Genomic DNA, 21,834 nt, shown 5'->3' on the forward strand with positions numbered 1-21,834 from the left:
GTAATGGATATTATTTGTTTTGTATGAGTCAACCCATGAGCATCACCCCATTGGACGCAGGCACACATTCTGGCATCTTGAACCTTTCTTTATATCTCCTGTTAGTTTAACTGAAAGATGTCAATAACTGTATATTTGAATGCCATAGTATCTTACAGTCCTTCAGGTTTCACAGCTGCACAGCACACCCACTCACTCTGCTGTAAACAACCCACAATGTATGGTTTTAAAATGCTTTTTAGTCATGATAGCTCAGCACTCAGATTATAACCCTAGTTGTTGTTTTATCTGTGGGGATAAAATAAGATGAATAAGCCTTTTGCCAACCAGCAAAAGTTTATTTTCTACAAGATTAACTGACATTTTCAAGCTCGTGGAATTTTGTTCAAAACAGGATAGGAATGTCAATTGAGCTGTGAAGTTTTGCCCATGTGTAAAACAGTATCTGTTTATGCCAAATAAATGTGCTTAGATAGTGATGTGCTGTAACGAGCTCCCAAACATGACCAGTGCCACGGTGACAGATCTGCCTTTCAGGTTAATATCCTATGCATCATCGGGTGATTACAGTCCTTGCAGACAGCTAATGGCTTAAGTGTGATCAGTTACCTCTGAGCTTATCATTTCTCAAAGATTAATCCAACAAAGAGTCAGCGACAGTGAAAGGGCTAATTTATCTTCACTACTCCAAGTTTATCAGTCTAGAAAGAGTTTTGTGTATAAACTACACAATGTTTGCAAAATAAATCTTTTACATCTGAAATATAAACTTTATTTAAACAAGGAAATAATGTAAATTTCAAGAAGGGGTAATGGGGCGGGGGTAGAGTGTGCAGCTGTGTAAACCAATGTCTACAATTTCTTACAGAATTACCTGACAAATGTGTGATGGTTTTTTTTACAGCTGGCCTGAGAAATCATGTTGTCTTACTCATCCTACACCCTCATAGCACTGGCTGCTTTGTTAGTGACTTGCCATGCATTGAGTAAACGCCCAGAAATTTCTGGGCTGCCTGGTATCCCTGGAAGGAATGGTCTGAAAGGTAAGCAAACTTCCTCTTTTGCAAGAGACCCACCTCACAAAGGCTGCATGAACAGATAACACAGAAGGATACGTGCTCTCAAGGAAGTAGATGTGTTAAGCACAGGAAGGAAAAGAGAATGGAGGAAATGGGCAGTTTATTTTTTTCTAAAAAATGGGTCTCCTCTCTCTTCTGGGGGAAGAGAGGAATTGAACCAGTTATCAACACTCTAACATATAAATATCTTATATATATGTAGAAATGTTTTCTGCAGGTCTGCTGGCAAGGCTAAAGCACTATTAGAATTATTCCCAGTCTCCCTGCATTAGGTCAAATATGGGGGGATTTTAATGGATTGTGAAGTGCAGTAGGAGCTGCAGTGTTGCTGGGGATGCAGCAATGTTTTGTGCTTCTCCATTGCTGTTTATTTTAGCTGTGAATTGTGGATTGTGATCATGAGAGTACATTAGTGACTTTATTCTACACATAGGACCCTCGTTACCTGTGGAGAATGGTAGGAAAAAAAGAATCTACCTTTGCAGTGGGTTCCCATCTTTAGCAAGCAGTGCTGGATTTATTTTATGCTATTCAGAAACCTTCCACTACCACTGTTTATGGCTCCCATTAAAGCAAGATAAACACCCAGCACTTGAAAAAGAAAGTCACACGGTGCCATAGAAACCGTTTCCTCCTCAGAGTGTTCCTCATGCCTGCCATTACCAATGAAACCTGTCTTAGGCAAAGCCAGTTTCATAGGTAAACTAACAAAAGGCTTCAACCTGTACAACTTCAATTTCTTTTCTGCAGAGGAGAATTACCATCATTTCAGTGGATTGGATGTTTTTGTTAGTTTGCTTTAATATATATTAACAACAATGTGAAAAAATACTGTGAAAATATTTATTTTACTCTTGCTGATGTTAAAAAATGCATTTGCAAGTTAGTTCTGGAAAGTAATTGCTGTTATCCAGGGGATTGTTCCTAGCAGCACAGCCTAGTATAACTGTTTAACTTTTGTTTTTATCTGTGTAGGTCTGCCTGATTCTCTGGCCAGCAAATTTGCTTTAGCAAATTTGAAGCACCGACTTTGCCAACTTGAGGCTGGTAATTCTTCCCCTTGTTGCTTTTTCAGCTCACAATCAATTTTAAGTGCAATAGGCAAAGTTAGTTACAGAACCATGACTTGCAGGAAAGAAACTGCATTTGGAATGGGTGTTACACCCCAAAACTCCATTTTCTCACTCAAAGGAGGGGAAGTCAGCGTTCTTATTTCTCTGGAGGGAAGCAGATTCCTCTTGGCAGTCATAATGCACTTTTATTCAAATTTGGTTTCTTTTTAAAAATATTTCAACTACCTGATATTGCACTTTCCACATGGATTCATGGATATCTTGTACCACTTTTGTCTATCAGCGACCAGATTGTTAAAGGTTCTAAATTGTTTTGTACTGAAAGAGATTCACAAAATAATTATCATTTTTCTGTTTCCCTCGATCCAATCTGAAGCATACTGATCACCTTTAGAAAGTACCACTGATCATCTTTAAAAAGTACACAAAATATAATAGGGCTGATATTTAGCAGATGTTGGTGGGACATCCTTGTCTTGGAGACAAGGCCAAGTGGTCACAAGCAGAAAAATATATTTAGTGGGCAGTTAGTGAATGGATAAAATTAAGGATCTTTATTTCTCTTCTTCCTTAGCTCAATTTTTCCCTCTGTTCCTTTTAACACTTTTAGTTTTCATCTCTTGATTTCTTTTTATTTGCTTTTACTTCAGTATGCCATAGAGAATTTACAAAGCTAACTCTTTTCATGTTTCAGCGCTTGCTTTGAATGGGAAAATAAGAAAAGTAGGAGAGAAAATACTTGCTAGCAATGGGAAGAAAACTGACTTTGTGTCTGCACTGCAATCCTGTGAAGAGGTTGGAGGAACTCTTGCAGCTCCCAAGAATGAGGAGGAGAATAAAGCTATTATGGACATTGTGAAGCAGTATAACCAATATGCTTACCTGGGCATTAGAAAGGGGGAGATTTCAGGTCAGGTTAAGTATTTAAATGGCATGCCTCTGAGTTATAGCAACTGGCACCAGCATGAGCCCAATGGCAAAGAGAAAGAGAAATGTGTGGAGATGTACACTGATGGCACCTGGAATGACAAAAAATGCAATATGTACCGTCTCACAATCTGTGAATTTTAGAGAATGGCCTTTCAGCCACCTCAGAGAATGGAGATAATGAAGTATCTGTGTTTCAGGTTGATTAAATTCCTGCAATTTCTCTGTATCCTAAAATATAAGATGAATCATATTGTGATATTTTTTAGCCTTAGGAAAATGCCAAATTTTCTAGGTGATTAACATGATTAAAATGTGCCTGAACTGATGTGCTTGGTGTGTTTCTCCCTTTTGGAGGGTTGGGAATACCTCAGAATTCATTTCTCATGGCAGATTGTCTCCATACCTTTGTGAAGGCTAGAGGAAAATTCCAAGGTTTGGGAGATTGGAAATGCTGAAGTTAAAATTGCCCATGGTGTCATAGTTGGAAGCATTTTGAAGTAATTAATAGTGTCTGCCTCAAAAGAGATGCACAGAGGTTAACTTCACTGGAGAAATTATGGTTTCAGGTTGTGGACATCACTTTCAATCACAGAGCCTGTGTCACATTGAACCACTCACTGATTCATTAGCATCCACCTTTTGTTTTATAAAAATATCAACAGTACTAGTTACAATTAATTTTTCTAATTTCAGAGGCTACTCTCTATAAAAGACAAAGATAAATATTGCACTCAGTTCAAGTAGATAGAGTGTATAAAATGCCGAAGATTGCATTTTGTTGCTAAAATAGCAGATTCCCTCAGAAAACCATGGGACTGCAGTGTTGGAAGGCCACCTGTCTTTTCCCAAAGCAGATAATATTTTGGGAAGGCAGCTAAGAGTGGAAGTTCAATCAGTTCAAACACAAACATCTCTGCTGATGTTATATACCAAGCAACAGCACAGACAGACTTCTACTCAAATCTGGTAAGACCAAGAAGCAAAATTTCACAGAATATTCTCCCTGCTACTCTGTTTGGGCAGCTGGTGAGCAGCAGGGGCAGCTGGGCAGAGTTACCACAGCAGCCAATTCTCACATTCTTACCTTGCAGTGAGGAAGCCCTGGGCTCATCCATCCTCATTTCCACACTACCTGAGGGGGGTAAAAAAAGAAAGCACCAGCTTTAAACTTCAGGCATGAAACACAATCTCCTCACCCACATGTGGCTCTGTGCAGGAGCCCCTGGGAGCTGGGCCTGACTCTGGGCAGTCCCAGATGTTCCCAAGCCTCCCATGGGGAGGAAGAGGGGTAGGGTCTATTCCCATTCACTGCAAGCCCTGCCAAAACTTTGGCAAGGGATGATTAATCCCCAAGGTTCATCCAGCACTCCAACTGATATAAGAGAGCAGACTGGGACTCTGAAATGGAAAAGGTATCAATTTTGAGCATTCAAAAACCTCACACCTGCCCCCATCAATCCTTACCGCATGTGAAGAAACTGACCATTGATTCCAGCAAACACAAATTTTTCTGATTTTTGTAGAAACTTGATTTAAAAAAACCCCATGGCCCATGGTTCTTGAGAAAACAGAGTTCCTGTTCAACCTCTTGTGAACCCAACTGGCAGGATGTGACACAGGCTGGCAGGGCTGCCTTATCTTGTATAAATTGTGAGCTGTAGCTCAGAGTATCAGGTTGCAAGTGATCTTTCATTATGGGAAGCTGAAGCACACTTTTATAAAATCCTGTTAGCCAACAGCTACACAAACACAGCTGATTCCAAAACACAATGGATACAGGATTCTTGGAAATTAGAGTAGCACCTTAAAAAAAAATGATAAGAGGTCTGGGTTGTTTTTTTGAAGTCCCTGTTAGGGTTTGGCAGAATCTGCCTCAAGGGCTGTAACCCAGGTGATGCCAACTGAAACCTGGAATGAAGCTTTCACCCATCTCTGCCCTTGTGGCTCAGGAGCTGAACAACACTGCAGGGCAAAGGTACCTTAACCCTTGAGGAGGCTGTGGCAATGGGAACTGTTTAACTGTTAAAGAAATGAGATATAGTCTTGCTTTACAGCTTCTGTGGTTTTTCTCAGCTAAGCTGCACCAACTGACACATCAGAGACATCCTGAGCCCTCCTCTTGGATCCTTCACCTTAGCCCATAGGGCAAGATGGCATTCATGTGCACTGATCACAGGTAAAATGAACACTTCGTGCTCTAAAATTTATTTTTTAAAAATGCCTGTTGAAGTCTGCTATCTCAAGTGTCTACATCTTGCTGAATTGCTTTTAGTGCTCAGCAAAAATAGCCTCAGCCCTCCTCTGAGAAATGGGACCTCGTGTCTCCCCATGCTCTGTGCTCTTCCTGCTATTCCCAGGCATGAGAGAGTGGCTGGAGACATTTTGAGAATTATTCTGAGATGCAGAAAACACAGGACAAGGTGGAAACAAGGTAGGGTGGAAACAACAGCAGAACAGAACAAAATCAACTTTAACAGAAAATATTGCAAGGGTTGCGGGCATTTAAATACAAACAGAGAATAAGAAAATAATTTTTAAGGTTACCTGTGAATAGCACTATGGAAGGAAAAACCTAACTCTCAAGAGACTGAATATACCAAGGCAAGGGTAACAAACAGGCTTATGGAAGGAGCACACAGCCATTCAACTCTGCCTGTGTTTCTCAGAGCAGCTAAGAGAGCAGCACTGACCAGCCTCTGTCCTTAGCAGGTTTTGCCTTTGCCTACATACACTGCACAACAAAACCTACTCAGAACATCCATCATTTACTTCACTGCCAGTGAAACTAGGAAACCTCTTACTGATTGATGTGGAAACCAAAGAAAAGTTACCTCAATACTCAAAAAGAGTTTCTTCTTTCTCAGATGTCTTTGAATCTTGCTAGACCTCTGTGATATGTGGTTCAAGGAAAGATCAGAAAATAGTTTACAAGCTATGGTGGTTATATAAAATACTCTATTAGGTAATCATAAACAAGCATATTAGAAATGAAGGTGTATTTAAATATCTAACTTGCACCATCTTATTAATACGCTGATGAAACTCAAAACAAGAAAGCTTTACAGTTTATCCAACCTACATCAGTTTTTCCTCAGGAGTCTATCACAAGGAACCTTTTGTCCCCCTCCTGGTTTCCCAGGCCCTGAATCACCATGTGAAACCCACAACTGCAGGCCAAGCCTCCTCCTCTTCTCACCCTTGCCCAACTTGTGGTTTCTTCCAGGCACAGTTAAATGTTCAAGTTGTTCTCACCATGGATGCAAAGGGCCAGGCTCTGCCAGTGACCTTTTCCAGGGCTCATCTAGAACCCAGGTACTGCCTTGTCTCACGTTCTCTGTTTGATATTGGTGGGGCTTTTTCCCCAAAAATAAAAAGTAAAAAATCTCTGCCAGAAGAATGTTGAAAGCATTACATCAAACACTCAAAAGCTAAGAAACCTGAAGTTTGACAAGAAGCTTGAAACAAAGGTAACTTGTGCAAATTTAAAACAGCCCTCTTCTGTCAGCGTGCACACAGCTGGGTACTGCCTATTTGTTTTTCACAGGACTAGTGCACTCAAGGGCACTCAATAAACAATGCAGCAGGATTTAATCCAGCATCTGTGAGCACACCACCAAGGACAAAGGCCTTGAAGCACACATCAGAGGCTGAGGTGAGGGTGCACAGTGTCTGTGGAGGTGATCTGGCCTAGCCCAGACCCAGTAGCATAGGTCAGAATAATACAGACACTGCTGACATTCCCCTTCCAGTCCCAAAGCACCTCATTCCCCTGCTGTCCTGGCTGTTGGCCTTGCTGCAGCACCAAGATGCTGGCCTGGCACCACAAGCATGATGTGGCCACATCTGACTTGGTTGAACTGGAACACAGACTCAAACACCTTTCCTCAAAGCCTCCACTGCACAGAGCTGAGAACATCTGTAAAATACTTGGCAAGGCCATCTCCATTTCAGTGATGCTTCTCATCTTGGGCCTCTGTTCTTACAGGACTGGCATAAAGCATCTTTTTTTTCTTTACTGAGAGGTTCTTGCACCACTAGAGAAAACTGCTCTTTTTGACACATAAACCTCCCCTGGAGCATTCTGTAAGTTATTTCAGCATGTGTCTCTACAGCTATCTCCTCTACATGTGTTGCAGATTTGTCATTTGCCTTTGCTGCTACAATTGTGAGATTCTGTTTAGTTATGAGACTTTGGTCATTATCACTGGTAAGTCCTCGGTCTGTTAAAAAATGATGGTGGTGTTCCTGGTGCATTTTATATTTCAGGTGAACTTTTAATTGCTTATCTTCTGTGACATTTCCACACCCACTCTGTGGAAACATTAGGTATTTCAAATATGAATTGAGAAATTCGTTCTGTTCTAGGGTTGGTGTTTTAAAACTTGTGAAAGTGTTTCTACAAGTTACAAAAGTACCTTCAAATACTTTCCTCATGTTTTAAGTATGTTTGCCTCTTGAAGAAAACATTGCCCCTATCATTCAAGTAAAAGTTCATTCAATTTCCATTTATATGCCAATTCATATCATATGATGTATTCTTTGTGCTCTCTGTAGATAAGAAGATGAATCTCAAATTACATGCCCTATAAATTGGACCATTTAATGAGTCTTTCTTAATTCACACTGGAGCTGCTAGGTAAGTTGCATATCTTTAGATAGGTTGCTGTTTCAACTATGTTGAATCTATTAAACTGTATCACAAAACTTTCAAATTTCAATGTGTGTATCAACATTTTTAGTAACAATTTCACCTCTTTTTATAGACCATGTCACCTGAGGGGAAGAGATGTTAAAAAATGGATGCTGCAATAGAAGAATAAGTATTAGCAGTTGTTTTGCTCTTAAACCAATTCACAAAGACAGCATGTCCCACTTTGTTTTAAACATTCTCTTGCTAAAGCAGCCATGTGTCTATTGCTCTCCTTTAAAATGAAATTATAACTATTTTATGGGGAAAAATGGCATATAATGGTATCTGATGTACAGGAAAGAGCTTTGAAGGGATTTTTTGGGTGTTTGCTCTGTAGACTTTTGTAGACTTAGCAGTCTGTCTTTTGGGAAAATATCTTAATTGTCTGAAATAGGATAACTTTGCAACTACATGAATGACATTCATGTCCCTGCAGGCAAAGTGTAATATGCATAAGACTTCACACTCAGAAAAATTCTAAACAATTCTTTTTTTTTTATTTAAATGCAGGACTCTACCCTGGAGACTAAACCAGTCTGGTTTACCTTCAGCTTTAAATGATGCTGTCTCCACAGCTGCACAAAATCTTAGCAGTAGCTTTTTTCCTGCTCCCATTGTGTGCTCAAGGTAAACTTGCAGGATTTCTTCCATCGTTCCCTTTCAAGCCTTTGTTTGGAGGTAGGAGCAACAGTGCAGAAGAGCAACAAATACCAGGTATGTGAAGTTATCTCCATTTTTATCTGTTGTGTTCTATTTTTATGCTTTGAAAACTCAATGCTATCTACCATAATCTGCTATGTGATCTACTTGAAATAAAATAATCAGGACTTAATATTAATTTCCTTATATGAAGTAAGATGCTTAAATCTTTATTTAATGACGCAGTGGTTCAACTCACAGAGAAAAGTTTAGAATTTTCCATAGACAAGAAACTTGTTGCTGAGTCCTAGGTTGTAGCTATAAGCAAGTGCTTGAACAGCCTGAAGGATTCTATCAAGGATTCAGTCCCTTCAGACACAGTTAAAAATCAGCTAAACCTACTGCACAGGTGCCAGAGTTTTGCCTGGATTCGCTCAGTCACTTAGACAGAAAATTATCTCAGTTTGCCAGTTCCAGTTTTCTATACACATCCGTGCTCTGCAGGTGACTTCCAGGAACTTATCCCCTACCCTTACAAAGATTAATGTGTGAAGATATCACCTGTTTAAAACACAGCAGTAAGCTAAAACTTGTCAAGCAAACATTTCAAAAGTTCGTATTAATTTCATATGATGAGCTATGCTTTATTTGAAAGTCACGACTGACACTGTAAAGCCAAGTGCATAATAGCTGGTTTTGTTCACAGATCTCACAGCTCTGGCTGGCAATGAACATGGGGACCCCATCCATCAATTGGAATATCGGATTTCCAGACTGGAAGGAGGTATTTCATCTGCCTTTACTTTCTGCTGCTCCTGGGTTAGTGGGGATAGACCAGGTGGGCAAAAATTGCTTCTTAGGAAGAAGGCAGAATTTTCTGCAGTTTTATAGCCTTCCTTTTTATATCTTCTTCACTGGTATATCAGAGTGAAAACTTTCAAATGGGGGTGGGGGAGTGGGAATTAGATTTTCATATCTGGTGGGAGACACCTGGGTAACAGCTCTGAAATATGAGTGCAAGCAAGGCAGGGATGTGGCATATTAAAATCCCTGCCTATGCAGAGCTGCTCCATGCACACTTCGTGCCCCAACAGACAAACAGAACACTAAAAACCTACTAAGAGAATCAAGACCAGATCAAATCTAAGATTCCTCTCACTCCAGAACATTGGTATGCTGCAAACTACCTCAGAGTCTTATAGAGAGTCTCAAATAAAATCATATGCTTTTTTAGAAATAAAAGGATTCCTCATTTCCTTTCCTCCTCCAAATTCTTATGTGATTCTCCTGTTTCATCATCTGTGTGTTTCTTCCCTTTTCCCCCTTCTCCATTTTCAAATTTCTTTGATTTCAAGTTCTCCTTTCCTTTACCCTTTCCTGGGTTTAATCTAAAGTTATGGAGCAAAGTAGCAGGAGCTAAAATTGACAGCAAAATGAGCACACAAGAATGCACACTTTTAACAGCTTCTCCCTCCTCTTGCAGTCCTTCGCTTGAACAAGATGATAACAGAGTCTGGAGGAAAAATCTTTGCTACCAATGGAAAAAAAGCTGATTTTGATGGTACTGTGGAAAAATGTAAAGAGGCTGGAGGCTCTATTGCCACTCCAAAGAGCCCTGGAGAGAATGATGCCATTCTGTACTTTGTGAAATATTTTAACACCTACGCCTACCTGGGGATAAAACAATCCCTTATTCCAGGAAGATTCCAGCTCCTGAACGGTGCTCAGCTCAGCTATACTAACTGGTATCCAAATGAACCTTCTGGCAAAGGGGAGGAGGAATGTGTGGAGATGTACACTGATGGCACTTGGAATGACAAGAAGTGTAACAAGAATCACCTTATTGTCTGCCAGTTTTAGTGCTTCCCTTGCTGCTCTCTGGAATGTGCTTCCCTGTCACTTGTGTCCGCCTTTGTAGCTAGTGAACTTAGATAAAGCAGCATGAAAAAATAAAATGCATTCTTTCCCTGTCTGATTTGTCTTTTAAACAAATGCCAGCCATAAAGAGGAAACTGTATAAGGAAAGCAGGGCCATTTTGTCTGTTTGATAATCATTGCCCAGTGTTAATACTGCTGCCTATGGGTTCCTACTGTTGTTAGCCTGCTGACTTATTACAAGAACAAAAATTAGAGTTCTTGGCTGCATATCTAAAGTGACTTGCAGCCACAAGATCTTCCAGTACTCCTTTACCCATGAACCTTCTACTTGTGCGTATTTTGATCCCTTTCTGTAAGTTTCTCTCACCAAAACTCCCCATTCAGACTCTCTGCTCAGCCCACAGTGCTTTGGCCACCCTCACCCCCAACAGGTGCCCTAAAGAAAGCACAAGCAGTGCAGCTGGGGTGGCAGAGAACCACCCTCCTTACATTTCCCATGGGAAAACTTCAAAGTCAGCAGGGCTTTAGCCTTCATGCAGCTCAAAGGTGGTGACCAGAAGCCAGCTGTTCAGAATTCCTAATGCCTTTCCTGACTCAAGGAGCACAAGAAGACCAAGGTCCCCTGGCACATGGGATGTGTGTGGAAGAAAACACATAGGAGACAGCAGGAAAATTACTGGGCCATTGTGATTTAGGGAAAGTCAGCAGAGCCATGACATGACCAATTTTTTTAGGCTATATTGTCATGAGATTCAGATATAACTAATTTTGGGCACCACAAAGGTGCTTGTCAGACCCTCACTGGGATTCCCACAGGGCCAGGGTTGGAGGATGCCAAGTGACTGAGCACTCATTGCAGAAGCTGCTCAGTCTCATCCAGCTCACCATCTCACCATCCAGCTTAAGCTAAAGGATTAAGAGAAATCTTTCTCAGCTTGGGTCTGTTCATCTCCTGAAGGTGATAATTCCCCAAGTTTAGATTTACAGTTGTGCAGCATAGCTGCATACTCAGAGATGTCTGATTTGGATTTTTCCTTTCTCCAGGGCAGTTGACTTCAACATGAGGCAACTAAGGCTCTTCATCAGCTCCATGGCATGGTGCAAAGGCTGGCTGAGCATCTGGGGGTGCCTTTATAAAGCCAAATTCCTGACTATGAGCCACACTCATTCCCACTGTGTTAGTCTCAGCTTGGTCACAGAAACCTGAGCAAGGACACATCCAGCTCTAGAGCCAGATCAGCTCCTCTCACTCCCCTGTGCATGACAGGGAGACAGAACAGCCAAAGTGTGGAAGGTAACAGGGGAGGGAAGGTGTGCTCACAGCTCATGTGAACCTGGGGGCCAGCAAAGAGGCTGCTTGGGACCCTGTAACTGTACAAATCACTGTAATTCCAGAGCAGCAGCCTGCCATGCACAACATTCCTGCGCTGGCTTAAATTCCATTACAGGATTATTTTGGGCACATGCTGTGTGACAAGGAATGGGTCTTCCTGGCCCCTTTCAGCCCTCTGCTTGATGTCAGGGCCTGTGAATCATTCTTGCTGTTGTTCTCTGCAAACCAAGCTGCTTGTCTTTTAGGGATTAGGAAAATTAATGCAACAAGGTTGGTGTCAAACCAAGATGCCTTTCTGCTTGAGCAGCCTGGTGCCTGCAGGAGGTTCCCCTCCACAGGTAGGCTGTTATTCACTCCAGCAGTATTTACACATAGCACCCTGTTTCCAAGAGCTATAAAGTAATCTCAATATATGCAAAGATAAAACTTTTGTGAGCAAAGTCCTTTTTATCCATGCATCTCTTTGGCATGTAAGGAGAGCTACAAGGTGTTAACAAATGACTTATTTCTGGACAGCACTGCCAAAATAAAAACTACTGAATCCCATATCAGATAGACTTCTCTGTTAACCCAGTGGAAACAGGTATGTAGAGGGGAAATGAGGACTCAGGAGCCTGCATGGCTCTGTTTCACTTTCAAACTCTGTTTTTATTCACAAACACTTTTCAGCTCACCAGAGTATGCCTGCACCCATCAGCTCACCTGCCCAGTCTGCAGCCTTGCATGACTCCAGTTGTGAAATTAACTCTGCCACGAGCACAAGGAAACAGGATCACAAGCATCACCTCAAGTAGTAATTTTCCACTCATCACATTCCAGTAAAGTTTAAGAAATGTACAGCGATTAACATCAGCCTGAGAATGAAGTTGGACACACAGCCCACCATCAGCAAACATTTAATGCCATGGTAAGTTTTTTATTCTATTCTGCTAATCTCCTGGGGGTCACAGAGTTATCTCAAATTAAAGCTATTTGCAGGTGGTGTGAAAGAAAGCAGCTGCCTTCAGTAGGTACTGGGATGAGGACACAGAACCTCAAAGCAAATGTTTGTCACCCTGCCTGAAGCTGCCACCTCCAACAGCCCTGACAGCAGGCAGGTCTGGAAACAGCAGGCTTGGCCTGAAAAGCAGATTGGCTCAGCATTTGGGCGCCAAATTTATTTCCTAAATCTGAATGAGGTGGCTGAACAGCATCCTCTGATTTGTAGGAAGACAGGATTTTCCAAAGCTAGCAAGCATTTATTTCAAGAGCTGTTTTCTGAATTATTTGTGAATTTATTTTAAAAGCTTAATCCACCCTATCCTAACTCTAAATATTAGTTGTGCTTGTAAAAACTGCCACTATTGGACTTGTATTTGCTAGTACTTGTGGATATTCTGGACCATCCAGCATGCTGACAAGCCATACTCTGTGATGTTCAATTTTCAGTCCATGGTATGCACTTTCCCACTTCTGACTGTAGGACTACTAGTACCACCACTAGGATTAAGTGAAGTTAAAATTGTATTAATCTGAAGACTTAGTAAAAAAACAGGATAAACAGGTTCCTCAGAAAGCAACTTAGCAAGGAATTTGATTTTAGCAAGATGAAATATTAGTGTCACATATTGAGAGACGTGGAAGTCACTTGTCAAGTTCTGCAGGGAAAAGTGATTCTGATTCTGCCTTGTATAGTGGAAAATACTACGAAATTATTCCACCCCTCCCCCTGCCAAGAATTGTTCAGAAAATAGTTTTGAATCTATGAAAATATCCCTTGTGAGAACTATTAACAGCTTTTATTTTCTGTGGAAATACCCTAGTTAATATTTTTCTCTGCTTTGTAAGAAACTGAAGAGCCTATTGCTGGTTGTGTGGCTTTGTGGTCTCAAGGGACATCCTTGCAATCTGAAGCTCTGTGCATCCCTTTGGATGCATCCACTCTAGCACAGATCACTCCACAGATTTCCTTGTTGAGTTTTTAAGGCAGGCTGCAGCTTGGCCTTCACATCTTCTCCTGTCAAGAGGCAAAAGGCAGATGCAGCAGTGTGTTCAGGCAGCAGGGCCACTTCTCAGGGACTGTGCAGCGCCACCGCCACAGCAGCGTGGAGAGGAGCCAGAGCTGGCTTAGCAAAGCCTCTGAAGAGGTTCTTACATGCACTTTATGTAATAAATAATGCAGCAGTAGCATCTTTGTGTGTGACTGAGCAGCTTTCAGGTGTAGATAATAAAACCCCTCCCCACATAAACACTTATCTTCTACATCTGTTTGTAGAAGACACTGGAAATTCAATATAGTCCATGTGGTTTTATCTGATATCATTTATAGCAGAATCCAGTGGAATTCCTTACCTAATAAAATACTAAAAATTGTATAAAGATATCACTAATAATCAATATTTAATATTTCAGATATATTGTTTTGTATTTTATACAAATTTTTATATTGTTTTGTACTATTGATTGTGGTTTGCCTGAGCATAGCTCTGGTTTTTCTAATATGGAATGTGAAAAATGCCAATCACTTGTTTTTAAAATTTTAAAAGTTTAATAGTAATAAAATGGTTATAAAAATAGTGATACAATTAGAGTAATAATAATTTGGACAATTTGAATTAGGACAATATGAGACAATAGAGACAAAGAGTTATAGATGTCTGGGTACCTTTTTCTGGGCGGCACAAGCCTGAAAAAGGACCCACGTTAACAGAGGATTTACACTTAAAAACTGCCTGTTGCATATTCCTACACCTCATACATGATGCATAAATTCCATTCAAATACAGGATTTTGTCTGGTCATCTTCAGCTTCTTCCTCTGAATCCTAACAGCACCTTTGAGGTGGGAAGAAGTTAATTTCTTCTGATAAGAGGGCAATAAATTATTTTTCTCTGAAATATTTAGGTGTCCCGTGGCTGCTATCTCGCTGGGCGTCCTTTCTTTTAAAAAAGTATCCTACATAGCATAGTTTCTATTTTAACTTTTTTTAATAACCCAGTAACTATATTTAACACACTACTTAAGATAATTAACATAGCATTACTTTCTAACACAACACATATAATATTCATTTTAATATTTGCAAAAAGCCAATCATCAAATACACATTTTTCACACTGAAGTAAAGCTAAGCTGGTAAGTAGCAAGTGGGCTGTTGAATATATATATAGGTGGAAGAGAGTTGGGTGTGTGAATGCCAACAAACTGAGGGGCATCAGCATTCATACTCTGAAGGCTGCACATGTAGTTCACAATAATCAGTCAGAATGAGTTACTTAATCAGATTACTCACTCGTGAGCAAATAAGAGGATTTACAAGGAAAGCCCAAGTGGTTTTCTGGTGAAAAACGGGTTCTCATTTTTCACTGAGTGGCTGTGTCCTACAGCAGGCTGCGCAGGGTGAGGAGCCGGCTCTTGCTCGGCTGTTCCGAGCAAACAGCGGGCAAGGCAGTGCGGCTGCCTCGGGCGGGTTTGTGCCGCTTTAAGAGCGCAGGGGGAGGCGATGGAGGCACAAACACGGCCCTGCGCTCCTGCAGGCTGCCCTGGGGCCGGCACAGCCCGGCAGCCTGTCTGTCCTGCCCTGCCCTGTCTGTCCTGTCCAGCTGAGCAGCCCCGGCAGCGCAGTGAGGGGCACTGAGCAGGTAAGGGTGCCCAGGGCACTGAGCAGGTGAGGGTGCCCTGGACACAGCCCAGGGGGCACTGAGCAGGTGAGGGTGCCCTGGACACAGCCCGGGCACTGAGCAGGTAAGGGTGCCCTGGACACTGAGCAGGTGAGGGTGCCCTGGACACAGCCCGGGCACTGAGCAGGTGAGGGTGCCCAGGACACTGAGCAGGTAAGGGTGCCCAGGACACAGTCAGGGAGCACTGAGCAGGTAAGGGTGCCCAGGACACTGAGCAGGTGAGGGTGCCCAGGACACAGTCAGGGAGCACTGAGCAGGTAAGGGTGCCCAGGACGCAGCCCAGGGGGCACTGAGCAGGTAAGGGTGCCCTGGACACAGCCAGGGGGCACTGAGCAGGTGAGGGTGCCCTGGACACAGCCCAGGGGGCACTGAGCAGGTGAGGGTGCCCAGGACACAGTCAGGGCACTGAGCAGGTGAGGGTGCCCAGGACACAGGGCACTGAGCAGGTAAGGGTGCCCAGGACACAGCCCAGGGGGCACTGAGCAGGTGAGGGTGCCCAGGCACAGGGCACTGAGCAGGTAAGGGTGCCCTGGACACAGCCCAGGGGGCACTGAGCAGGTAAGGGTGCCCAGGACACAGCCAGGGCACTGAGCAGGTGAGGGTGCCCAGGACACAGTCAGGGCACTGAGCAGGTGAGGGTGCCCAGGACACAGTCAGGGAGCACTGAGCAGGTAAGGGTGCCCAGGACACAGGGCACTGAGCAGGTGAGGGTGCCCAGGACACAGGTCACTGTGCAGGTAAGGGTGCCCAGGACACAGCCCAGGGGGCACTGAGCAGGTGAGGGTGCCCAGGACACAGTCAGGGCACTGAGCAGGTGAGGGTGCCCAGGACACAGCCCAGGGGGCACTGAGCAGGTAAGGGTGCCCAGGACACAGTCAGGGCACTGAGCAGGTGAGGGTGCCCAGGACACAGTCAGGGAGCACTGAGCAGGTGAGGGTGCCCAGGACACAGCCCAGGGGGCACTGAGCAGGTGAGGGTGCCCAGGACACAGCCAGGGCACTGAGCAGGTGAGGGTGCCCAGGACACAGCCCAGGGGGCACTGAGCAGGTGAGGGTGCCCAGGACACAGTCAGGGCACTGAGCAGGTGAGGGTGCCCAGGACACAGCCCAGGGGGCACTGAGCAGGTGAGGGTGCCCAGGACACAGCCCAGGGGGCACTGAGCAGGTGAGGGTGCCCAGGACACAGCCCAGGGGGCACTGAGCAGGTGAGGGTGCCCAGGACACAGCCCAGGGGGCACTGAGCAGGTGAGGGTGCCCAGGACACAGCCCAGGGGGCACTGAGCAGGTGAGGGTGCCCAGGACACAGCCCAGGGGGCACTGAGCAGGTGAGGGTGCCCAGGACACAGCCAGGGCACTGAGCAGGTAAGGGTGACCAGGGCACTGAGCAGGTGAGGGTGCCCAGGACACTGAGCAGGTGAGGGTGCCCAGGACACAGCCCAGGACACTGAGCAGGTAAGGGTGCTCAGGACACAGCCCAGGGGGCACTGAGCAGGTAAGGGTGCCCAGGACACAGCCAGGGGCCTGCTGCCAGCAGGGAAAGACAAAAAAAAATCCTGCTAATTCAGGATTTGATGCCTTTCTATAGAAAGGGGGCATACTTTACAGTATATAAGTAAGGGGGATAACTAAATTATTTAGAAAGGGTGATAACTAAATTATTTCTAATTCCGGTAAATGGTTGTCGGCAGGGAAGAGTAGAATAATGTAGTCACATATATATATATTCCTATTCACATAATTAATTTTAAGTGCAAAATAGTTTGCTAAAAGGTTAGAATTATGTCTGTGAGTGGACTGCATAAGGCAATCCCTTATTCTTCTTTTACAGTAAGCACAACTCCAGTTTGTATAAGTTTATTCAAAAGTGTTTAAAATCTAAATATTTCAGGAGAGGAAATGTCTGTGACTCAGATGTAGGTATGTCCTCACTGCTGTGCATTCAAGAATCAGAAACTTAACAGATATATGCCACAATGTGTTATCTATGAAAGCACAAAATCATCTTTTTAGACAAAATACAAAAATCTGAATTTATATGTCCAGAAAAATGTGATTTAAATAACAACCGAGAAACTCCTCTTGCATTTTAACTTTCATTGTAGCCTCCTGATTACAATTACCTTTGGAATTGAGGTGAAACTAAGGCCTTGATCAGTTTAATCACAACAGTTTGCTATGCTAGTTTTGTCTATTAAATAGTCTGTCTTCATCATAATTTTTGTTTTAAAAGATCTTCCTCAGTGTTTCATACATTTAATTTCTGCACTCGATTTTCACATTAAGAGATTTTAAGTTTGATTCGTAGCCTGCAGCGTCTTTACTCACTGAAAGATAAATACATACAGATTTGACTTTAAAATAATCAGACTAATCTGCTTCATGTATTATAAAGGCTGAAATATTTTAAAAAATTACTACTGAAATATTTTCATTAATAGTTTAGTTACTTGTAGAGGGAGATATTTATAACAACCATATGCAGTGAAATTTCTGTTAATATTTTAATGATTCTGAGCGTTTTTATACACTCTTTGTTTAAAAGGTTTGGACCTCTGCCAAAGCAGCATTATTAGATCTTTCTAAGGTTTTACATAATTGTAAAGCAGCCTTTTCTCTAAGGTACCAAACTCATTAATTTGATTTCTGGTTCTTACAGGAGTTCTAAGTGACAATTTCAACTTGCAGTGTAGTTATCTCTCGATCATCACCCTCTTTTCGAGTCCATCCCTGCGCCAGACACCCAGGTGTGAGAATTTTTCCCGTTCCTACCATTTGGTGCCTGTGTTTGCAGCCCAGAGCCAGGGAGGTGGCAGAGGAATGCATTCACCCTCCTGCAGCTGCCCAGGGCTCCAGGGCACAGCTCAGTGACCTCCTCAGAGAGCCAGCCTGGGTGATTATCCTGGAGTGCTAACAGGAAGCTGGCAGCTCACCCAGGGCACCCAGGAGCACTTGTTCTCCCCACTTGAAGGGCAAATATTTATATCACTGACTGAGTGGCACAAGCTCATTGTTGTTGTTGGTTTACCTCTTTCAGCTTGTTCTGCCTTTGGAATAAGTGCGTGCCTGGGAGGAGAGTGGTCACAGCCCCGCAGGGTGGGCAGTGTTTCACACCTCTGGTTGTGCCCTTCTTTGTGTGTGACTGAGCAGCTCTCAGGTGTAGGTAATAAACCCCTCCCCACATAATCTTCTACACCTGCTTGTAGAAGACACTGGAAATTCAATATAGCCCATGTGGTTTTATCTGATGTCATTAAAAGCAGAATCTAGCAGAATTTCTGAAATATTATAAAATATTAAAATTGCATAAAGATATCACTAATAATCTTTAATATTGCCGATATATTGTTTTGTATTTTATACAAATTTTATATTGTTTTGTAATATTAATTGTGGTTTTTTATCCAATTCGACTGTATTCATCTCCACCAAAGTAAGAACTTGTCACTTGATTTCACAGAGACAAGTCTGAGTGACATTAAGTGCTCTAGCTACCAATCAGAATATCTTCCTAGAAACAAAAGAAAATATGAATATTCACTGATATAAAAGAGACCTTGCAGACTTCAATCCCTTCCCCCATTTGGTGACTGCATTTACAAATTTACTGGGCTCCCAAAGTTTTAAAACTTGTTTTTCTGTTCCCAGAGTTTAGCCAGCAGTACCAGATCTGCGACTTTCCAGGCACAGAGTAAAAATTATTATATGATAGGCAATAATTCTGTAGTTTGGAAGCAAATAAATTATAATTTAAATACTTGCTAATTCAGATACCAGTTCCTCTTTCAGCCCATGCAATGCATTTTCAAAGAAATCTCAAGTGAGAGCAAGTTACAGACAGGGAGGCCACCACCTCCCACAAGCATCTTGCTCAAGGGAACTTCTCAAGTTACCATAGATAAAGTTACTGTAAGATTCACAGGGCTGGCTTGAACCTTCACACCATTTCTGTAGACTGCAAATAAGCTTTTTTTTTTTTTTTTCTTATAGTATTTCTGCCTTCTGCATTTGTCTTCATTGTACATTGAGGAAGTGCAGTTCCCCCTTCCCAGATGCAATAGTGAGATAAATATATCTGGGGGTTTGTAAGGTTTTCCCTACTCTTACTTCTCCAAACTCAAGATGTCCATTTGTGTAATTTGGCCGGGTAGGGGGAAACAAGATTAGAGAGAAAAAGGAGGAAAAAATACCACAAAGCAACTCAGAAACTCAGATATTTAAAGGAGTTAACTAACAAGGACATTGAAATTAGCAGACAGGAGGCTAATACAGCTTTCGAGTGTGTGGGTTCTGGCAAAGGACTTGCAGCCCTTATGGCTTTCAGGTGTGTGGATCCTGTGGCAGGAATTACACTGAGCACTGCATTCCTTAAGACACCTTTACTAACACCCCACAACCTGTGACATTCCCTGGGCAGCAGCTAAAGGCAGCAGTGAAGCAGCACAAGGAAACTCCCTGAGCAAAAAAAAAAAAAAAAAAAAATCCCTCTCCAGATTAAAAACAGCCTCACACCTATCTTCACCCAGCAGCCAGTGGGAAGAGAGGAATAACACCAAAAGTTGCCACAGGAAAAGTGAGAATATCACCCAGCCTGAAGGGCCCTGCAGCACAGCCCACAGCAGCAGAGCCAGAGGCCAGAGCAGATGAACACACACAAAATCAAGGAGCTGCTCTGTAGGAAACAGACACAGAGCACAGCCCACTGCAGGGAATGGGTCTGTGGGCAGCATCCCAGCTCCTGCCACCCTCCTGCAATGGCTGTGTGGCTTCACTGGGGAGAAGGGAGAAAGTGCTCCAGGCCCTGAGCCGGGCAGCTCCAGCTGCCTCCTCTGAACTTTTCCTGTGCTTGTAAGATTTGAAATTAATCCAAGATCTGCTGATGGATAGCTGGGTTTCATTAAGGATATCATGGCCTCAATCCGCCAAGATTTGTTACTAGACATACACTGGTAACACAAACTCTCCTTACAAGCCACAGAAAAAAAATTGAGCTAATGGCAATTTTAACATTGTCACGTACACAATTGCTGGAAATTATTCAAATTTTCTATTCTCCTTAGACATAAATACTCTATCAACCCAGTTTCCATCTTCACCTTTGCATAAAGGTCAGGATTTAGTAAGAAAACCCCAGTAGCACATGCTTGGAGACAAACCTCTGGTGAGCTGCAGTCCCAATGCCGACGGCACAGGCAGCACTGCAGCCCCCCAGGAAACCTCCTCACTACTGGCACTAGGGACTGGAGAAAAAAACCTCTTCAGGCCCTGGCACCTCATGTAATCACCCACTGCACAGCTTTCAGGTGTGTGGGTCCAGGAACAGGACTGGTCACCCTGATGACTTTCAGGTGTGCGGGTCCTGTGGCAGGAATGGCATTGAAACTGCATTCCCTAGGACACACCTGTTAGCACTTAACAGAATCAACACACATTAACTCCTTCCTAAGCACCCTGCTCTTTCTAAAGCATTGTACATGGAAAAAGATGAAATATGCATTCTGATGGCAGTTCAATTTCCAGTTCTCCTTTCCATCATATTCTTTTCAGCTTTAGTTTTGCTGTATATCAGTGCAGTAATCATTTTGTGTAATGATGCTCTGAGTGGGAGAGGAGGGCCTTAAAACTCGAAATTGTAAAGAAAAAGACTTATCCAAGGGTTAGGAAAAGTGCTTTAGGGTGGACAGAGTGTCTTACACCAGCATCAACAACTGCAGCTGAGCCAAGGGGGAAAGGCAGGCTGATGCTCTATGGAGGATCCTGAGGGCACAGAGAGAGAGAGAAAGAGCAGGAGCTCTTCTGGGGTCTGCAGCCCAGGAAATGGGATTATTTTTTAGGCTGAGAAAGGAATAGGCCAAAGAGGCTGACACCCCCTATGCTGGCTGAAACAAACACATCTATCCAGAATTAATTCCTATCTGCAAGTAAATAACGCAGCATATTTTTTGCTTTACAGCTTCAGACTCCTGACATGGAGGAAATCATGGTGGAAACAATCCTGGCCCCGTGGCAGATCCTGCTGGTGATTTTTGCTGCAGTGCTGGTGATGAGTGTGCTGATGCTGCTGCCCCCAGCTGCGGTGGTGATCTGGAGGATGAGACGTGTGCCACAGATCTCGCTGCAGGGCTCCGTGTGAGCAGCCCTGCTCCAGCACTGCCCTGGCAGCATGGCTCACACTGACAGCACCTCTCAGGTCACTCTCACCACCTGTGAGCCGCCCCAGAGCACTGCCTCTGCCAGTCTGCTGCTGCTAAGTTCCTGTGAGAAGAGTTTTCTGTGTGATTTTGTGGCCATGAGCTGCAGTTCTCCACACTTTGCCTTCCATGTTTTGTAATTACTGCTCTTGGCTCAGCCTCTGCACTGAGTTCTTCTCTTGTGTTATAATGGACTGAAAGAGAAGTAAGGATAATGCAGCACTGTATTCCCTTAATTAATATCAGGAATAATTAATATCCCTCTCTATAGTAAGCCTTTAGCTGACTGACACTTGTGCAGGTGGATTTATCCAAAGCATGTAAGATGCTCTGGGGAGGCAGTGGTTTAGTCTGGTTGTATTGCAA

General features: G+C 43.2%; 2 protein-coding genes across 2 annotated transcripts in view; both read left to right on the top strand.

Moving 5' to 3' along the window:
- The window catches only part of LOC134422267 (uncharacterized), a 28,185-nt gene extending 24,778 nt beyond the window's left edge, over positions 1–3,407 (top strand). Inside the window, exons 11-14 of the mRNA XM_063164257.1 lie at positions 473–560; positions 915–1,043; positions 2,055–2,126; positions 2,847–3,407. Of these exons, the coding sequence (XP_063020327.1) occupies positions 473–560; positions 915–1,043; positions 2,055–2,126; positions 2,847–3,223 (666 nt within the window). The 3' untranslated portion in view covers positions 3,224–3,407. The remainder of the gene's footprint in view (positions 1–472; positions 561–914; positions 1,044–2,054; positions 2,127–2,846) is intronic.
- Positions 3,408–8,252: 4,845 nt separating this feature from the next.
- Positions 8,253–10,383, top strand: SFTPD (surfactant protein D). Its single transcript, XM_063162856.1, has 3 exons — positions 8,253–8,486; positions 9,118–9,195; positions 9,895–10,383. Exons 1-3 carry the CDS (start codon positions 8,330–8,332, stop codon positions 10,269–10,271), a joined length of 612 nt encoding a protein of 203 aa, XP_063018926.1. The 5' UTR covers positions 8,253–8,329; the 3' UTR covers positions 10,272–10,383.
- The last annotated feature ends 11,451 nt before the right edge of the window (positions 10,384–21,834 follow it).

The sequence above is a fragment of the Melospiza melodia genome, chromosome 9 (genome assembly GCF_035770615.1).
Source record: "Melospiza melodia melodia isolate bMelMel2 chromosome 9, bMelMel2.pri, whole genome shotgun sequence".
Lineage (NCBI taxonomy): Eukaryota > Metazoa > Chordata > Aves > Passeriformes > Passerellidae > Melospiza > Melospiza melodia.

What these genes read in the sequence shown, in the direction of transcription:
- SFTPD (XM_063162856.1), top strand. Translation starts at nt 8,330, where the DNA reads ATGATGCTGTCTCCACAGCTGCACAAAATCTTAGCAGTAGCTTTTTTC. An exon ending in AGAAGAGCAACAAATACCAG is followed by an intron (nt 8,487 to 9,117) that starts GTATGTGAAGTT and finishes TTTTGTTCACAG; the next exon opens with ATCTCACAGCTCTGGCTGGC. An exon ending in GATTTCCAGACTGGAAGGAG is followed by an intron (nt 9,196 to 9,894) that starts GTATTTCATCTG and finishes CTCCTCTTGCAG; the next exon opens with TCCTTCGCTTGAACAAGATG.